The following is a 19,241-nucleotide window of genomic DNA, read 5'->3' as shown; positions in this document are numbered from 1 at the left end:
GACCCTTGTGTTGCAGTGAGGAGAACACCCCTCTGGACCTTGATGACCATGGTGGGAGGACTTTTCTCAGAGTGCTGCTCCATCTCACAATGCATGACTACCCTCCTCTGGTGTCTGGAGCCCTGCAACTGCTCTTCAGACACTTCAGTCAGAGGCAAGAGGTTCTGCAGGCTTTTAAACAGGTACCTGTCCTAATCAGGAGCAGCAGCCGGTCACAATGATCTCGTCACCAGTGCAATACCTTATAAAGTTTCCTTTAGATAGGCATGTGTGGGCAAATGCATCTTCATGTAAAAAATATAATCCTCACAATTACAACATGATACATTGTGATGTCGTCTGCTCTCCCCCCCCCCCCCCCCCCCCCCCCCCCCCCCCCCTCCTATAGTAGCCCCCCCCCCCCCCCCCCCCCCCCCCCCCCCCCCCCCCCCCCCCCCCCCCCCCGTTCTCCTATAGTAGCTTTAGATGACTGTCAAACGCTATTGATCATTTCAATACAATAAAAAAATTGACGGAGTAAAACAGGTTTAAAAGGACACTGTGCTGCATCTCCAGCCAAGCCCCACCCATTGTTTGTATTTGTACGTACCTCTTTATATACGTGCATACTGATCCTCTCCTTTATCAACCAAACTCCTCAATAATGTGATCCAAGTCATTTTATTACTATAACAGAAAGCTCAAAAAAGCTCTGCAAATCTCTGCTATTCTTTGAGCCCTGGATGCGGAAGCACACTTGGCCATTGAAAGGTTTTCTAGAGACCTGTGTTTTACGTCTTTGTCAGACTGGAAAGAGAAAATTGTAATGTCGGATCTAGCCCGACATAGGACCGAAATGGATTAATGGTATGGTTTTTAATAATACTGTGTTCATATTTTTGCATTCCTGATGTGTGGTGCAATTCGGTATGTTGGTGGTCCTAGTGGCATTCAATCACACTATACAACCTACTGTTAAGACATGTTTTAAACATCTTTTTACAGAGAATTATAAAACAAAGTGGGTAAATATAGTGACATAGGAGTTTCATTGACATACGCAAACATGGTCATTATTTCTATACTGCTCACCATAACATTTTCGATATTGTGTTCCCAAAAGGTTCAGCTTTTAGTGACAAGCCAAGATGTTGACAACTACAAGCAGATCAAGTCAGACCTGGACCAGCTCAGGTCCATAGTGGAGAAGTCCGAGCTGTGGGTTTACAAGCGGCAGGGTCCGGATGAGGGCATGGATGCTGGCGATGGAGCTGGGGACACGGCACACAAGAAGAAAAAGGTACATCTGTGCACAGCAGCTGTGTCTTCATTCCTGTCACCTATCTGTACATGTTGTGGTTTAATTAAGAGGCATTGGAGTGTATTCAGTTGATCTATATGCATACATGAATTTTCAAAAATGCAGGTTTTGCAATTTGAGTAACGTCTCTTACGTTCCGCTTTTTGCTTGTTTTGATATTTTCCATTTCTCAATCTGAGCAAAATAATTTGCTCAAACACCGAAATAAAATTTCATATTGTTATTTGATTTGTTAGTGTTCAAATTGCAAAATGGTTATTTGTCAGTCAAAATCCTGACTGAGTGATATATAATTACTACTGCCATCACTCAAAAATGAATCGTTTGACACCTACAGTAGCTTAAGTGTTTATTTTTCTGTTTTCTACAGGGTGATTTGAGCCCCAGTGGACCGGACAAAGCAAAGAAACATGAAAGTACCAGCAGCTACAATTATAGAGTAGTGAAAGAGGTAGGTGCCCAGTGAGCTCAAGCACACGCCTGCATGGCTGACCGTTGTCCTCCTGGCCTGTAGCTTGCTGATGGCTACTCTTAAGCTCTTGCTGGTAAAGAGGCAGTTGGCTTGGGGATCAGATGACTCCCACAGACTTTACTATTCCTGAGCATTCAGAATTTAAGTTTAAATTCTGCAGTAAACTATTTCACTTATTTGTGTGCTAAAATCAGCATATTCCAGTGAAGGAACTGCCTGACTTGTCCAAAAGACACTTAACTGCACTTGGACTGGACACTTAACTGCACTTGGTGCAGCTACCCCTATAAGTGGGAATTAAGGAGCTGTCGAATTGTGACTGCTCAATACACATTTTTGCAGGTGGTACAAATGGAACCCATCTAGCTACCCCAGCTGCCAATTAAATGACCTTCCAAACTCTGTAAATGGCTATAAACCGGGTCCCATTTCTTTTCAAATGCAATTCAAATGATAGTCCTGTTTTAAATATCAACCTTGGATGTTTCCAACACTGCAAAGATTTTAACTGATTTTATGTATTTATTTCAGAACTATTTTCAAAGCATTAATTCAGGAGTTACTTGTGACTGATGCCCAAAGTTTTTCTAATCTGTGGTTGGCTGCATTTTGCAACTCCCTCCTCCCTCAGATTCTGATCAGACTGAGTAAACTCTGTGTCCAGGAGGGATCATCAGGCAGGAAGAGCCGGAAACAGCAGCAAAGACTCCTGAGGAACATGGGTGCTCACAGTGTGGTGCTGGAGCTGCTGCAGATTCCCTATGAGAAGGTATGTGAATGCATCCACCACTTCACTCCGCACACCTCTGTATTCCCCAACATATGTGTATTTTTTGGTTGTTCCCAGGTAAATGGTGTAGCATATATTGCATGATTGTTTTAAATGAAATATTGTTTAAAGGAGTGAAATGTGCTTTTTGCATTAATATCAATCTTTCTCAAGAATACCTGACCCTACTCAGTGGTACTTCATTTATTCATACTCTTACCTCCCAAATTTGGAACTTGTCTAATGAACCTACGATAGAAATAAATGCCAGTAGGTTCTGTGGATGCAAATCATGATTACCAACCGTCTAAAACTGCTCTGTAGAAATCAACCTCATAAACAGACTTGTGAAAAAAGCCCAGTGTCAACACATTTATCCATGACTGTGTACAAGGAGGTTCAAAGATGAACCTGTCCAGTAAGGGGAGAGTCTGCTTTGCCAGGGTTAAAAGCTCAGTAACTGATCTGATATGTGTAGGGGGAAGATACCCGGATGCAGGAGATCATGAAGCTGGCTCATGAGTTCCTTCAGAATTTCTGTGCTGGGAATCAGCAGAACCAGGTCCTGCTCCACAAGCACATCAACCTCTTCATGAACCCAGGGGTAAGGGGCGCTGTGCTCTGGAAAGGGGAATTGCTGCTTTCACTGCAGGATTGGGTCTCTTGAATAGAGTGTAAATTGACTCTAAAGGGGTGGGGGGGATACCCTGTCCATGTCACACATTTTTACAAATGGATACAGTGAATGCACGTCATATTTTACTTCATGATGATAGCTCTAGGAGGGAGAGAATTACATAGTTCATTTATCTGTGATGTGTGAAATAAAAATATCCAAACAATCTGTTTTGTCAGATTCTTGAGGCTGTGACCATGCAGCACATCTTCATGAACAACTTCCAGCTGTGCAGTGAGATCAATGAGCGGGTGGTCCAGCACTTTGTACACTGCATCGAGACTCATGGCAGGAACGTCCAGTATCTCAAATTCCTTCAAACCATCGTCAAGGCGGAGGGAAAGTTTATCAAGAAGTGCCAGGATATAGTCATGGCTGAGGTCAGTGATGTAAATATGATACAGGGCAGACTGACAGTCTACCAATGCACTTCATCTCACAAGGCTAAGTCCCCCCCCCCCCCCCCCCCCCCATGTCTTGGCGAAGTCATGTTATTAAGTGGCTCACCTGGTAAAAACATGGCTGCATGGTTTGCTGGGCGAGTCCATACATTTTGGGGAGCTTGGGTTTGTGTCCTGTGCAGTCTGGTCTTTGCTGGGGATTCAACAGACTCTGGCGTTCCCATGGGAGTTAGAGGCATAACTGCCTGGCACTGTTTCTCCTCATCATTTAACAGCGCACCCTACTGGCCAGGTGTCTGGTGAGCTCAAGCAGACACCTGTCCAGAGGCTTGTAGCTTGCTGACATCCGCGCTTGCATTTCTGAGTGTAAAAGAGGAACTTGGCTGTATTTCAGGATTAGACATGATTGTGAGCTCTATGGAGGCCACAGGGCTGCTTTAAGTGTCACCAGTGTATTGAAAATAGGATATACAAAGTGATTCTAACCACAAGAATAGTTTATAGATAACTGATATTTCAGGTACGTACCAAGTTGTTCTTTAAAGAACTAAGCTTTCTGATTTGAGTAAATTTGGTAATGAAGAACAAACTGTAAACGGCAGTTACTAGCCATGCAAATTGTCATTGCGAAATAGCTTCAGTGGATGGACTGCTAAGGGTTGAGCAGCTGAGGGATGCCAATGCAAGGTCCCAAGTCACATGGATCAGATGGTGTACAGAGGAAGAGGAGTGTTTTAGCACTATACCTTCATAATCCATGTGAAAATACCATTAATATTTATTGATTTATGTAAATCTAAAGGAGTCATTTATGCCTGCGAGCTACTTCTGCGTTTCTCACTCCAATTTTGAAGCCCTACTCATTTATTGGTGTCTCAGCTTGTGAATGCAGGAGAGGACGTCTTGGTCTTTTACAACGACCGAGCCTCCTTCCAGACTCTGGTCCAGATGATGCGCTCTGAGCGGGACAGGATGGATGTGAACAGCTCCCTGATATACCACATTCACCTGGTGGAGCTGCTGGCTGTGTGCACGGAGGGCAAGAACGTGTACACGGAGATAAAGTGCAACTCGCTGCTGCCTCTGGATGACATCGTCCGGGTGGTGACGCATGAGGACTGCATCCCTGAAGTAAGCTTGCACACACTGTACTGCTGCAGCTAGGACTCGGGTTTGTAATGCAACATGTGTTTTAATCAAAAATGCTTTGAAGACTTTGAAAAAGACCTTGTTGAAACATTTGTCATTGAACTTAATTTCTTTTTTAATATTTCTAAATTTAGAACAATTATACGTTTCATTGTAAATAACTTTCAGAGGATAAGGTACTGTAAAAATTGCAGGTAAAATAAATGTCAGCCATTGTGTGAATTTTAAAATGGGTTTGTACTGGATAGCTCACATGGTTAAAATATCATGACTTTTTTTTTAGTTTACATTTTTGGACTTTATACTGGTAATATTTTGAAAGTTTTTTTTTCTTATGAATGAACTGGTAACGTATCCTAATTCATATTAAGGTACATATTATTGTGAACCTAGTCACGCACTAGTATTTACAAATCTAAATCTGAACGTTCAGTTTAATGTTAAATGGTATGTTGATTGTATGTCATTTTTATCAGTAGCCTGTAAGTGTTCAAGGATTAAAACTCCTTCCACAATCATAACCAGCCAGAACAACAAGCTTTTCAAATAATAAACCAGTATTACTTTTGGTGGTGGTTTTATATAGAAACCCTTCCATGTCAAGTTAATGCAGTAAGTGTAAATGAAATGGATGACTTGCTGTGGTATTGTTGTTTTCTCTGCAGGTGAAGGTAGCCTACGTTAACTTCCTGAATCACTGCTATGTCGACACAGAAGTGGAAATGAAGGAGATTTACACGAGTAACCACATGTGGAAGCTCTTTGAGAACTTCCTGCTGGATATCTGTCGGGTAAGTCTGGGGTTTTGATTTGCAGTTTTTGAATAAGGAGAAAGGGCATCTAGCATGTAGAAGCTGAAGTCTTTCAGGGGCGTTACCTGTCACGTCCTCATTGGAACCTATTCACAGCAACTACTTCAGCTGAGTGTAGCTCTCGCTAAAGAATTCCAAATGTTCAAACCACCATAGGATCGACATTAAATAGATGGATTGTTTATCTGCCTTTGTCTTTGTGTTCAGTGGCTTCCTCAAAGTTCAATATTTCTGTAGTCCAGGGTTGGCCAACCTTTCACAGACCAAGAACCAACAAAATAAAATGTACTGTGACAGAGCCACTAACTTTTTAAAAAAGTGCTTAATTTAGCATTTCCCTGATATGTTTTACTACAATTACTATCTCACACACGCACTATTAAATGAAGCGGACTTATTTTTTCCAGTACATATGTAATATTGATATACAAACAAATGCATTTTCACTATATATAAAAGCATAGTTTTGTTTCTTATTTGGACGAGTAGCTAACTATTGTTTATATTCTTATACCACATACAGACAGGATCTATACTCAGTGTTACTTTTGGCATTCTTTACTACGCACATTGTTGGTGTTCTGAATGCAGCTGTAGTTCACTGTCACTACTTAGGTCTGAGATGGGGGGGGGGGGGGGGGGGGGTAAAACTCGGAGGTTTATTGTGTAAATAATACACAAAAAAAAAGTAAGTTATTCATTGTGTAATGAAATATATGGGAAGTTCGAAGAGCTGCATTTTGACCACAAAAGAGCCGGTTGTCCATCCTTGCACTAGTCTGTCACTGAACCAGTTTAGTGGACACTGGTCCATATAAAACCAGAACATTGAATAGCAGGAAGTTGGGTCATCCAGGGTGCAGCAGCTGGGCAACCTCTGTAGCTTGGGTTTGCCTGCTGATATAAGTTATCTAGACTTGATGGAAGACTCATCGAGATCGCTCTATTATATTTTTAGTCTTTCTAGAGTGGTAACCAATTCTGTATGAACATAGGTTTATATATATATGGGGGGGTGTTTATAAAAAAATATGCATTTTGCTTTTTATTTTAATTCTAAGATATTAACCTCATTCAAACCAGATTTACATTAAATCTTTGCTAAAAGTGGTATCTCATGTAATTTTAAATGCTAGGTCTGCAACAATACAAGCGACCGGAAACACGCCGACACCATTCTGGAGAGATACGTGACTGAGACTGTGATGAGCATTGTCACTACTTTCTTCAGCTCCCCGTTCTCGGACCAGAGTACAAGTTTACAGGTAATCCTGCGAGGAACGTAAAGCACACAGGGTTTGTTTGTCCTTGATGTTGTTCTGGTGCATCAGGAACATTAGCAGCTCCATGCCCTCAATGCATGCTTGGTTGGCAGTGTATTTGTTTGAATTACTAATCAAATTGTGTTAATGTGTTTTGAACTGATTTTCACTGAATGGCTTCTTGTGTTAAAGGAAGCTCATAAGAGACATGTTTTGTGCATAATCTATATCCATTCTGTGCTTTTGGTGTTTTGAAGTCTTTGAGGTTTATAGTGGCCTGAGTGTTCAGGTAATGTCGTTTTTGTCTGGGGTGGTGGTGGCAAACAAGACTTGCACATCCTTCCTTCTGTAGACTAATTTTCCGAGAGTAATACACAAATTGTAAAGGTTTAAAACTAGCAAGAATTAGAAGGGAGCAGTTAAATTGTTCAGAGAATTTTCTTCCTACTTTTAATGCTGTAAATCAGTCAATGTTTAATATCACTCAAATTGTAAATCAGTTTAATATCACTTAAATGTTTGCAATAAGTGAAGTTGACTGTCTAGGATTTCACCAAAAAACTTGGTAAAATACCAGTGAGTGGTATCAACCGGTGTGATAATAACCACAGTTATTTTATCAGGAGCTTGTCCCCGTTGACTCCCATTACATCTGGCCAGACATTTTCAATGTGGTGTAAGCGGAGGGTAATGTTAACAGGATTGACATTGCTGTATTTTATAGTCTTTGCCAAGTGACCCCCATCACTTCTCCCCACTCCAGTCTTATTCTCACTTCGAAGAGGTTTTCATGTTTTCCTACAGGTCTTTCATTGTAACCAGTATGTGAGTACGTGACACGTTATACTCAAGTCCCTAGAATAGTTGCCATATAACCTTTTTTATGTTTCTAGTTATATAAAGGTAATTTGTCATTGTAAACATTTAACAAATTCAAGATCATTACAATACATTTGTTTGTGTAACAATGTAGTGACTTGCTGCCTGTGAAGACCTTTTATATGTGCTCCTGACTTCCTCTATTCAGTTAGTGGTTTGATTCCATATGCACAGCAAATCAAAAGCAATGGGATGTTCTGATAGATTTGCACACTGCTGCTTGTGCTATTTCCTGGTTAAAGAACTTAACGAGCTGGTTTACGTCAGATCTGGAGCAGGGTCCCCCCCCTCCTCCCCCCTTCCCAATATGTTTGCCTTTGTTGGCACATAACTAAATTGCTGTAATCTTTACTTTCCCCGCATGCTCAATTTGGATTTATCTAAGTGACTTTGAAATATAAGGTTTGCTTGTACAGGCTTCAAGTGTCCAATCCTTTCCATTGGAGTGCTTTTACTTGTATAAAGAAAACAGAGAAGCTGCATCATTGAAATTCTGGGAACCGATTTTATGAGGGGGTTAGAGTTCCGGAACATGAAATCGTGCCCAGAATCTGTAGACCAATTTCCTCCTCCCACACACAGTATTGGAATGTAACATTGTTCTTAATCATGCCATATTTATTAACTGACTGGAACTACCTCTGAACTACCTGCAGGTGACTATGAAAGTGACTTCTATGTGCAGTACTGCATCTCCTCTGTGTCAATGTTGAGGCTTATTGTACAGTTTCCACAGTTGTCTTTTAAAAAGCTAATTACTGAGCTCATTACCTGCTCTCACCAGCCAGTAATTCCCTCCCCCCGTTTAATAAAGTGAGTTTAAATTGGCATGTGAACCATCAAGGATTTTAAAGCAGGTGCAAAGAAGTTCTCATGGATAAAATAATGGAATGATGATACTCTGTTGCCTTTAGGAAGTATTTGTACAGGCATTAAAAGCTGATTGGAAGCAAATTTTCCTCATCCAGTGGGCTAAAATTTTACTGCTGTACTGCGGCCATAAACTGACTGAATATTTAGCAAAATGAACAAATGCAACTGGTTCGTCGTGTAAATGTGACCTTCCATTAACCCCAACGCAACCCTGATACAATTAATTTATTTAGTTGCAAGAAGGAAGTTTTGTAATTGTTCAGAGTAGTGGCCAGCAATTTTATTCCATTCACATTATCTCAGAATTTACCTTTGCACTTTGAAAATAAGCCCCCCTCGTTTTATATTAAACTGGTTCCTCTTCCCTGCAGCACTTCCCTTTTAAAGACTGTTACAAATGCCTCCTTTTGTAATCCTTTTTTTTGTCTTCTTTGCAACAGGCTACTATTTTGGAAAAAATAACCAAGGTATTTGGAGTGTGTTAACACAGTAACTGCTATGGTTTTGTGCACATAGGTGTGGTTTTGGAGTTGTCACGACCAGCATGGTAATGAACTGGTATCAGTGCTGGATTGCAAAGGGCATTTGAATGCCAGGATTGTGCCTGGGTTAAAAGACTGCCTTGTGTCATTGTTCAGGTTGTCCTCTGCATCCCCTGCACTTGTACTAGATCAAAAGTGAGCATACGGCTCTCTCTCTCTCTCAGGTATTTGGGGGAATGTGAAATGTACGTCTATATTGCATCTATTTGTTTGAAGTAAAATGGTGTGTTAAATCCTTCTCCCCTAAGTTTGTTTTTTGTGGATTTTAGAGAAATCATTTAGTCACACGGAAATATGGGAATTTTTCTGTGGGTACATTGTGGAAGGGTTATTTTTTGGTTGACCAGTTTGCACTGATATGGAAAGAAAATGGAGAAAGGTGGTGTTACTCCACTATGGGCTGCACCATTGTGGGTGTTTTCAGTGTTCCTGGATTGACATTACACAGCCCTGAGTTCCACCAAAGGACATTTGGAATGAAATACTGAGGCATCGTGAAATTCTTCACACAAAACGTTGCATAAATGGCTCTAGTTAAATCAAAAGATGATTTTGTATTTTTTTTGTTTTGCTAAAAAGAAACAAAACAAAAAACCCCACCAATTGCCGATCATCAATTAATGAATGTAATTATTTTTCTAATCGATCTCCTCCTTAAATCCTGTTAACTCTTATTTCACTTTTTCCCTAGTTGGTTCTTACTCGCAAGCATTTTTTGTGTGAAACACATTCAGCCCTATCGATAGCACTGAGATTGTCTTGGAATGCTTTCATTATCAGTTTGACTATCTTAAGCCACTCAATTTTTTTTTTTTGCTTTTTGAACATTACAACTGACAAAGTAATATTGCTTGACCACTTAGTGTTTTACAGTTAAATTATGGATCTGCTTAGCAAGTGGTAATTAAATATCATTTAAATCTCTGCTGATTTATTTTCTGTAATTTCCCATGTGTTCTAAAATGAATTTGTGATCATTAATTTGCTGTTGTGTTTTAGTGGTGTAGTTTTTGTGATTAGTACAGTAGTAAATATTTCAGATGTTCTATTTAAAAAAATGTTAGCTCTGTTTGCAGTTAATGTAGATTAATTTAAATAAATACAGACACACTCTCTCTCTCTCTCTCTGCTTGCTTGTAGCCCTGGACAGGTCTAAGATGGAGTCTGTATTTTGAGCTCAAAGCTAGCTCCTAGTTGGTTCCTGACTCCACCCCACCGCTGTTTTTCATTAACCAATCAGTGGAGTTCTGTATCTTCCAAGTAATGAAGGGCAGCTTTTGTGAAGTGCATTTCCCAGATGACTTGCATACAGAATGCCAGTGAGCACTCACTTGCTTCTCTTCTCTCCTCAGACCCGCCAGCCAGTGTTTGTCCAGCTCTTGCAGGGAGTGTTCAGGGTGTACCACTGTAACTGGCTGCTGCCAGTGCAGAAGGGCTCTGTGGAGAGCTGTATTAAGGTGCTCTCTGATGTAGGTAAGGATAGTCTTCCAGTGCTGAGTGGCAATCTCCTTTGCTTTTCAGCCCCCCCCCCCCCCCCCCCCCCCCCCCCAAAAAAAAAAAAAATTTGAATTAACCCTGCTTGAACTGCCAGGCCTCTACCTGAATAACATTGGGGGACAATGAAATTTAATGTCAGTTCTTGAGTGTGTGATAATCATACTTTCAAAAAGTACAGTAGGTACCTTCAGAATTTTTTTTGTTGTTGTCAGAGTTCCAGTGCTTCAACTGAGTTCAGGAGCTACTTGTCGCTCTGCCATGGAAATATTAACATAGGCTATAAGCCCCTGAGCGCTGGTGAAAGCACCTTTATACTCCCCTTTTAGAAAAAAATAAACATGAGGAATGGCAGTAAGAACCATTTAGAATAATTATAAAAATCATGAAACAGAATGGGATGGTAGAGAAATTAAGCTACATCCATTTTAAGTGCATGTATTGTATAGTTTAATTAAAAGCAAGGTCGAAGTTAAGTAAAACGTTTGAGTAGCAACACGGCATTTACTGCAAGTCCAATTGAACCAGTTTCCTAGTTTTTTTTTTTTTTTTTTAATGCTTTTGTGTGTCTCCTTTACCAGCTAAAAGCCGAGCCATTGCTATCCCAGTGGACTTGGACAGCCAGGTGAACAACCTGTTCCTGAAATCCCACAACATCGTTCAGAAGACGGCTCTGAGCTGGAGGATGTCTGCGCGCAACGCATCCCGACGAGACTCAGTCCTGCCTGTCTGCAAGGATTACAGGAACATCATAGAGCGGCTACAGGTAACGAGGGAGCCAAGAGCTGCTCTAGATTGCCAATGTTTCACACAGTCTCAGGGCTCAAAATAACGGCAATAATGTGGCAATTGCCACGGGTGCCCTTATCAATTCACGCAGTTCCTCTCAGTGTATGTCCTATTCGCGGCCATTCTGGCCGCAGCAGTTCCATACAGAACAGTGTGTCAATATTTCTAAATATTTTGTGACATTGGTCTATAAAGGGAAAAAGAGCTTCCATAGTGCATGTTTTAAACTGAAGTGTGAGGGAGATGACAATCTGATTGAATATAAATGCCTGGCAGTCCAACAGAATACAATAACCCCAGTTTCATGCAGCAGTTGTGATGGTGACCAAAGTTGTGAGAGTACGGTTGACTAAAAATGTAGCTTTAACATAAAACGCTGCATTCAAGAAATTTAACAAGAGCAATGAAATAAAAATATACTTTTGTGTTTTGCACGTGTCATTAACAAAATTACATGAAAACTCAAGAGAGTAATTATAATGAAGGACTGAAACTCGGCAAAAGGTCAAAAGTTTTGAGCTAACAGAGATTTATTGTTTTGCTGCATCTTCTTTAGCAGCCGCATCTATCCCAGATATATTACATTTCCTTCAGGAGTCTGAGGATGATTTTAATTGAGCTAGTTATCTCTTGATGTCAGCCAAAGAAGCAGGCATGGTAAATAAGTTGCCATAATAAACAGTAAATGTGTTTTTTTTTCTCTGTCTGACCATTTTAAGGTGACATAGAACTCCTATAAATGAATGTAATTAGGAAACATTTAGCATTCAACATTTAAATGTACTGCAGCTTACTTGATTGCAGTAGAAAAACTGCCATGCCACTGCAGCATGCTATTTCCTATACTGCAACCAGACACAAAGGTGCGGTCACCAATTCCCTACACACTTGCAAAATATCTCGCAGATAAAATATTGTGTAGTTAAATCTGCAAAAGAAAGCAAAACTGTCTTTAAATGACCAGAATATTTCGAATGGTTAAGCAAGGGCCTGCAGTTGAAAAGCACCACCACCTATTTTGTAGCATGTTGATTTGTAACCACTGTGACAAGCTTTTTTTTTTCTGACATGTCTTCATCTTTTTGTTATATTCCTTTTCTAGAGTTCACTGTTTTGTGGTAGAAGATCTCCTTCACACTGGGGTATTTTTTAGTCCTCTTGCATGTTCTTGCATCTTTCCTGCATGTAACTTGGTTTATACTGTTTTGGGGTTTTTATAGAAGTTGCTGAGGATATTGCATCTCTAGGTTTTTGTCAGCCATTAACATTGGCGTTTCTAATCATCTTTGTATGGCATCATGCATTTCCACGCACATTTTAATGCGAAGAAGGTGGTCTGAAATGTAGTGTGATGCAATATTGGTGCCCAGCATCATACATTTGTTATCTGTAATTTTACTAGCTGCAGCTTTATTGAGAACATGTGTTTTGTGTGCGACACGTTTGCAAAGACATTTCTGGGTTGTCTGTTCATTTGACAAACTGTTCATGTGGTTATGAGCTTGAACTCGATGACTGTACGTGTTTCAGTTGCAATAACTGACTAGTTCTAAAACACCATGCTGAAATATAAAACAAGTTAAAGGGAGTGAGACAACTGCTAAATCCTATTCCCCTGAGTGGAGAATGTCAGGTCTGTTAACAGTACTGAGGTAACGGAGTATCAGAACTCAAATCCTCTGAAATGTGTATGACAATATTGTGTTTTGAAATTAGCACTTGCACCCAGGGAGAGAGATTTTATTGAACATTAAGAACCTGCTCAGCTCCAATGGGAATTCAGATTTGCAGTCAAGATCAATTGAGTTAACCAATTTTTGGTGGATTTTATTTTCCAGGTGTCAGATATGCAAGTCAAGCACAAACATTGTCCACATGTAGTCTCATCTACATGAATGTATATAAAAGCACTTGTTATGCTGGGCTTCAAGTATGTGAAAGATAAAACCTTTTGAAAATGAAACGTAATTGAAGTCCTTCAAATAAACTGATCTTTCTCCAGCTTCCTTGAGCATTACTGATTGGCTCAGACATGGTCCATGAGGATTCTCATTGGCTAGACCCTTATGCTGAACATCATGGTGGTTGTAGTCAGTTGCCATAATGGCACTCATTGCAGTAATCAACACTTGAAAACTGCATTTTAACACTCAATTGCATATGTGGTTACAGATCAACTATAGTTTACATGAAAAGGAGGAAGATCAATCTCACTGACTCAAACCTTGTGCCAAAGTGGGATTTTGCCTGGCAAAATCATTGCTTTGGAACAGATTTAGACTAGTGTTGAAATGAAATTTGCTTGACTGTCTAAATAGTTCTGAACTTGAATCTACTGTTTATTTAAAACTTTGTCACCAGCATTGAGACAAGCTCTTGAGCTTATTAGAATAAGTCTGTAGATAAAGCCTCTGATAACCAAATATAGATGTATAGATATAGGGTGGTATGTGTGTGTGTGTGTGTCGTGTGTGTGTATCTTATCTCGCACTATTATGAGATTGGGAATAAGTGTGTGTGATATATACACACTTATTCCCAATCTCATAATAGTGCGAGATAAGATACAAGCAAAGTCTTTCTTAGACTTGTTCTTGTGCAATCTGGCCTATAGCCTATCATCTGTCTTCCCTCCTCCCTTCCTGAATGTGAAATTAATCTGAACACTTGAGCTAGCTGTGCATTTGATAGATTTTTATTTTAATTGACTGTTTTAATGGCCACACCAAGTATATGTAGCCATATAATCAATGTTATTCATGCATTAACAATTACAAAACCTTTTGAAACGGTTGGAAATCTGATGGGGCCAAGGTTCAGAGCCCTATTGGAAAGCAGTTGGTTTAAGTGGGTCGAATCTGTTTCCACAGACCTGTTTCCTCTAACATTTAAATGAGCCTAAGAAAATGGAAACTTTCAGAACCTACTTGAAAAGTACTTGGAAGTTTCTAAACCATGTCTGTAAAAACTCGTACTTAAACTTGTTTCAATGTCAAACTGGGACTGTCTACCACTCTTTCCATCTTCAGTCTTGAATCCAGTCTCCAGTCCCCCCTCGTTTTATATTAAACTGGTTCCTCTTCCCTGCAGCACACAAGTCAATTCACATGGTTTTTGTTCTTGTGCCATTCTCATTTTATAAATTCCTTCATCTAGCTTCAACCTTTCCCTGACAGTTTAAATCAACAGCAGTCAATTATTCCCCTTTTTATCTGTCTGCTGTAGATAGAAACGGAACACAACTGATTTCAAGTAGAAGCATGGCCTTCTGCATTCTTCTGATTTTGTATAAAGCTGAATAAAACCAATGGTTTTGGCCTTTTAAGCTCCAACGTGACTGCCATGTTGATAATGTTGGTTGGGCTATGGGACAGATTGGCTCATAACACCGTATAACAACTTTTTTTTTTTTTTGTTCCTGGGTAGTAAGTGTTATTTCCTAATTGCTTATGCCTCAAAAGTGTAGAAAATGTCTATTCCCCACAAACTTTGCTTTTGTGACCAGGACAGTGATATTTCAAAATATCACGATTTCCAATGGGAAAACGGGCAAATGTGTGTCTTTTCGTTCACATAGTCAGAAAAAAACAACATATGAATCCAAATTAACATGTATTTATACTAAAGTAATACAAAAATGACTACAAAAGATTTAGAAGTGAGTAGTTTTTCGAGATTTATGATTATACTGTAAATACAAAAATTGTGTTACATAGTGTAACCTGTTTGGGTTGTGGAATTGATTAGTTGATGGAAGGCTGGGCTGTAGAATTGATTGGGGTTGTGTTTCAGGATATCGTATCTGCGCTGGAGGACCGGCTGCGGCCCCTGGTCCAGGCTGAGCTCTCCGTGCTGGTGGATGTCCTACATCGGCCAGAGCTGCTGTTCCCAGAGAATACAGATGCCAGGAGGAAGTGTGAGAGCGGAGGCTTCATCTGCAAGTAGGTCCTCGCAGGGGGTGGGAGGGGGTATAAATGTATCTTACAGCAATTGCAGCTACACCAAATCCTGTGGTGTGTATGTGTTGTTTTTATTTATTTTTTATAACATTGGATTTAAGGAAAATGTGTCATTACGTGTCTTCTCATGTATTACCAATCGTACATCATGGAACAATACATCTACAATGCCCCCAGTTGCAGCTTTCGTACCTGAATACAATGTAAAATAGACTTGGATGACTAATTGGCAGTTTGATGCAACTACCTAATGACCGACAGTCAGCTGTACTAACTATACCACAATAAACTGCACCTGGTCTAGTCCTGCTATGTCAATGAGCATTTTCAAAAGTGACACCTGCACAGGAACCCATCTGTGTCCTAATAGAAGGTCAAACTCCGTTCATGCCTTTCTGAGGCCGAGATGGAATTGAGTGTAAAAGGTACTTCCCATGTGTTTTTAATTAATGGAACAAACCAAGTATGTTCATTTTTTCTGTCAACAGCTAGGCTAAATAGGCTTGTTGGATGCAACAAAAACCTGTATTACAAAACATAATCGGGTGAAAAATCTGGTTGCTAAAAACTGTATATCTTGATGGAATGAGGCAAATCATTTTACAGTGAGAGAAGTGAAATTCAAGCACATTGTTTTTAAGCACATGTTTTGTACTTTGACAGATTTCCCTTGTCAAAATACCCAGACTGTTAAATGTGGACAAGCAATGTGCGCCACTTTACTGCAATGTGAACATAATTGCCATGCGTCCTCTTTGGCCTTTATAAGCTACAGAGCAAAAGCTCTAACCCTGGAGATGTGGAGTTCATGAAGCTGGCTGAGTTCTGAATAGGTGCACATACACAGTGACAGCCACCACCCTTCATGTGAATTTTTGGGTATATGACTCAACTTTGTTGGCTATTGTGATCAGTAGCTTTGCCCTGTAAAGTCACTGTACTCTGCAGTACTTGTTATATTGCTTGACCTCCTGTGCAGACTGTACCCATGAGAAAAGCTCACTCATGCTTCCTGGGCCACGTGTGTCTGTATGAGGCGGGTGACTGACTGTGGTGTCACAGTGCACCAGACACTATGGGTGTGGAGTCTCGTAATTTTGGTTTTTTTTTTTGTGAACTAAAATAGTTCCCCTCTGAAAACAATTACAAAAATAAGCAAATAAAAAAAAAAAAAAAAAATGTATTTGCAAGTAAGATTAAATAAGCTAAACTTGTTATGAGTGCTGTGATTGACTTTTTTTTCTCTAATAATCTTTCTGTTGGAGTTGATTAGAATTTAGCATCTAATGGTTTAAAACATTCTAAAGTGGCCTTTTTTTATTCCTCAGATTGTTACTAATTAGTAAGAAAATGGTGCATCTTAAGTTCAGCTGTTTTTTCCTAGCTTGGGATTTCTGATTAAGAGAAACAAATGCTTGAGTTTCTATATGCTTGTATGTGCTGTGTTACAGCTCTTATTAGTTCTAGCCTAACTTCTGGGGGGGTAGAACTAATAAGATCTAATACGATCTTTGACACAATAGGAGATTGTGGCTTTTCAAATACTACAATTGAACCTTGTGTCAAATCGCTTCCTGTGCTGTAGGCTTCAGTTTGGTTGCAGCTATACCATTGTAATCTGAAATGTGCTTAATCTAAATTAATGTAAAATTGTTTAACACAAGAAAAGGAGAGCAGTTTGCTTTAGGCAACAATGCCAATGTGGGCAGAATTAGACTACAACAGTTTCATCAAACTTTTAATCATAAGACATTTTACCTAAGCAATTTAATATCGCTTTTAAAGGGACTGAACTAAAATCAAACGTGAAATATTGTAATCTGTGAAGGCCATTATACAGAAAATAGAACGATTTGCAATGTACTGTCAACATGGCCTAACAGTGAACTGACTAGGTTTAGTGATAGAGGGAACACTGTATAGTACTAGGTTTTGCTTTACTTGCAATTGTCCATTTAAATATTGTGTTTTCAATATACAGATAAAAAGAAACAATGTTAACTTTTTTAGTATTTCTACACTTTGGACTAAGTTTTTTAGTATTTGTGGATCAGTCTCTACTGTACATGAGCAGTTTGCTGTACATGAGCAACATATTGTAGTAATGCGATAGTGTAGTATTCCTGTGCTCTGTCTGGAAATTTAGTATCTGATTCAGTACCAGTTGTCACTTTACAATATTCTTGCATGCATCAGATTCTACACTACCGTGTTACAAACATCCCCCTAAAATTAATTTACTGTACAATTTGTGATGCACTGTTAGTAAGGTACAGAAAGAGAAGTCTGGTTTAGAGGTGCTTTTTGTGAATCAGTTTATCTCATGTTTTTGCAGGCTGATCAAACATACAAAACAGCTGCTTGAGGAGAATGAAGAGAAATTGTGCATTAAAGTGTTACAAACCCTCCGAGAGATGATGACCAAAGATCGGGGCTATGGAGAGAAGGTATTGGCACTGCCTGTGTGTGTGTGTGCGTGGAATTTCAAATGCACATGCATATTCAACCATGTGTATTTTGTTTAAATATGTATTTTAATTAAATGTTTCTCTATTAATGAAACTTTAAGGACTTTTGCTCTTGAAAAATGAGAATTCATAAATAGTTTCTCAAACAGTTGAAAGGTTTTGTGAACTACAAACTTGATTGAATTAGTCGATGTGCTTTTAAAAAAAGTCATTAACTTTAAACAGTCTTTTAAAGTTTTGGGGCCTATGTTGCTCCTAAGCCTGTTCAACCTAGTATTTATTTTTGGAATCTGAATTCAGCGAAGTTGTGACCTTTTTCCTTTCCTTTTATAAAAATGGTTTAAACACTGCTTCGCCTCACGTCTGCCAAATTGACCATCACGTCACTTGTTGGTCTTCCTTGCAGACAGATCTTTGAGCTCCTGGAAACTCCAGTTGCATTTTGTTTTATAGGTTTGTCCAGCTTTAACTCCCAAAGCTATTTGTGAAACCACATGCTTTAAACACATCCTTATTTAGTCATATGCACACATTTTGAATACATTTGTCACCAATGGCCTAATACTGACCACAGGACTGACACCTACTCACCATTACTACTTACATTCTGACTCTCGCAGCGTTGTTCAGTGGATCGCTCACACTAAGATTTTTTGTTTGAAAATACTGCCATCAGAAGAGCTCTAAGTAACACAATTGTTCAGTTTCAATTCATCAACAATACTGGATTGTTTGATCTCCGTCAATGTATTTATTTAGGTTAATAATTTACTCGGTCAGGATTGTTTTGATGGCTGAGTGGTATGGTGGGTGGCTCAAAGTTTGTAGCGGGTGGTATTTGACTCTCTGGAACCTTTCTGGCAGTTGTAAGCATGCTGATTCAACACATGAAAGTTCAGGGAAGGCAGTGAACTCTCTAATTTAACAATGCTATTGAAAAGCTAGCCGCTTGGTTTCACCCACAGATTGAGCAGGAGTCTTAAAATAACTTGCTGCTAATCGGGGTCTGTGAAACCGGAAAGAATAAGATGTTTTTTTTGCAAGGGCAAAGTGTGTCTACTATTAAAAACAGATGCGATTGTACAGCTGGTATTACATTTGGTATAAACGCGCACGTTAACATTTGATACTTTTTAGCAGTATGAATGTGTATAGGTTTGCATGTATAAATGTGTATATATAGTGAAATGCTGCTAGCTGTGAGCACACACGGTTGACTGTTCAATGGATTTGAAATACTGCTGCTATTTACATTTTAAATAGACTACAATCCTACCTTTTAAAAAACAAAAAAGTCAATTCCATTATAGATACCCAAACTGTTTTAGATGCTTTAAGTGTGTGCAGTTAAATTATTAGCCAATTCTGATTTTGGTCCTATTTTGTATAAGGTTCT

General features: G+C 39.4%; 1 protein-coding gene across 8 annotated transcripts in view; it reads left to right on the top strand.

Moving 5' to 3' along the window:
* Nucleotides 1-19,241, top strand: part of LOC121328701 (inositol 1,4,5-trisphosphate receptor type 1) — a 166,723-nt gene that overhangs the window by 69,709 nt on the left and 77,773 nt on the right. For all 8 annotated transcript variants that reach the window (XM_041273674.1, XM_041273673.1, XM_041273672.1 and 5 more), the window contains exons 26-38: nt 17-182; nt 1,103-1,279; nt 1,671-1,751; nt 2,404-2,541; nt 3,020-3,145; nt 3,397-3,597; nt 4,498-4,749; nt 5,433-5,558; nt 6,716-6,844; nt 10,488-10,608; nt 11,211-11,395; nt 15,211-15,359; nt 17,713-17,824. In XM_041273674.1, coding sequence (XP_041129608.1) covers nt 17-182; nt 1,103-1,279; nt 1,671-1,751; nt 2,404-2,541; nt 3,020-3,145; nt 3,397-3,597; nt 4,498-4,749; nt 5,433-5,558; nt 6,716-6,844; nt 10,488-10,608; nt 11,211-11,395; nt 15,211-15,359; nt 17,713-17,824 — 1,963 coding nt within the window. The remainder of the gene's footprint in view (nt 1-16; nt 183-1,102; nt 1,280-1,670; nt 1,752-2,403; nt 2,542-3,019; nt 3,146-3,396; nt 3,598-4,497; nt 4,750-5,432; nt 5,559-6,715; nt 6,845-10,487; nt 10,609-11,210; nt 11,396-15,210; nt 15,360-17,712; nt 17,825-19,241) is intronic.

This window comes from Polyodon spathula, chromosome 16 (assembly GCF_017654505.1).
Source record: "Polyodon spathula isolate WHYD16114869_AA chromosome 16, ASM1765450v1, whole genome shotgun sequence".
NCBI lineage: Eukaryota > Metazoa > Chordata > Actinopteri > Acipenseriformes > Polyodontidae > Polyodon > Polyodon spathula.
The sequence above is the reverse complement of the archived record's forward strand: the minus strand, read 5'-3'. Positions and strand labels throughout refer to the sequence as shown.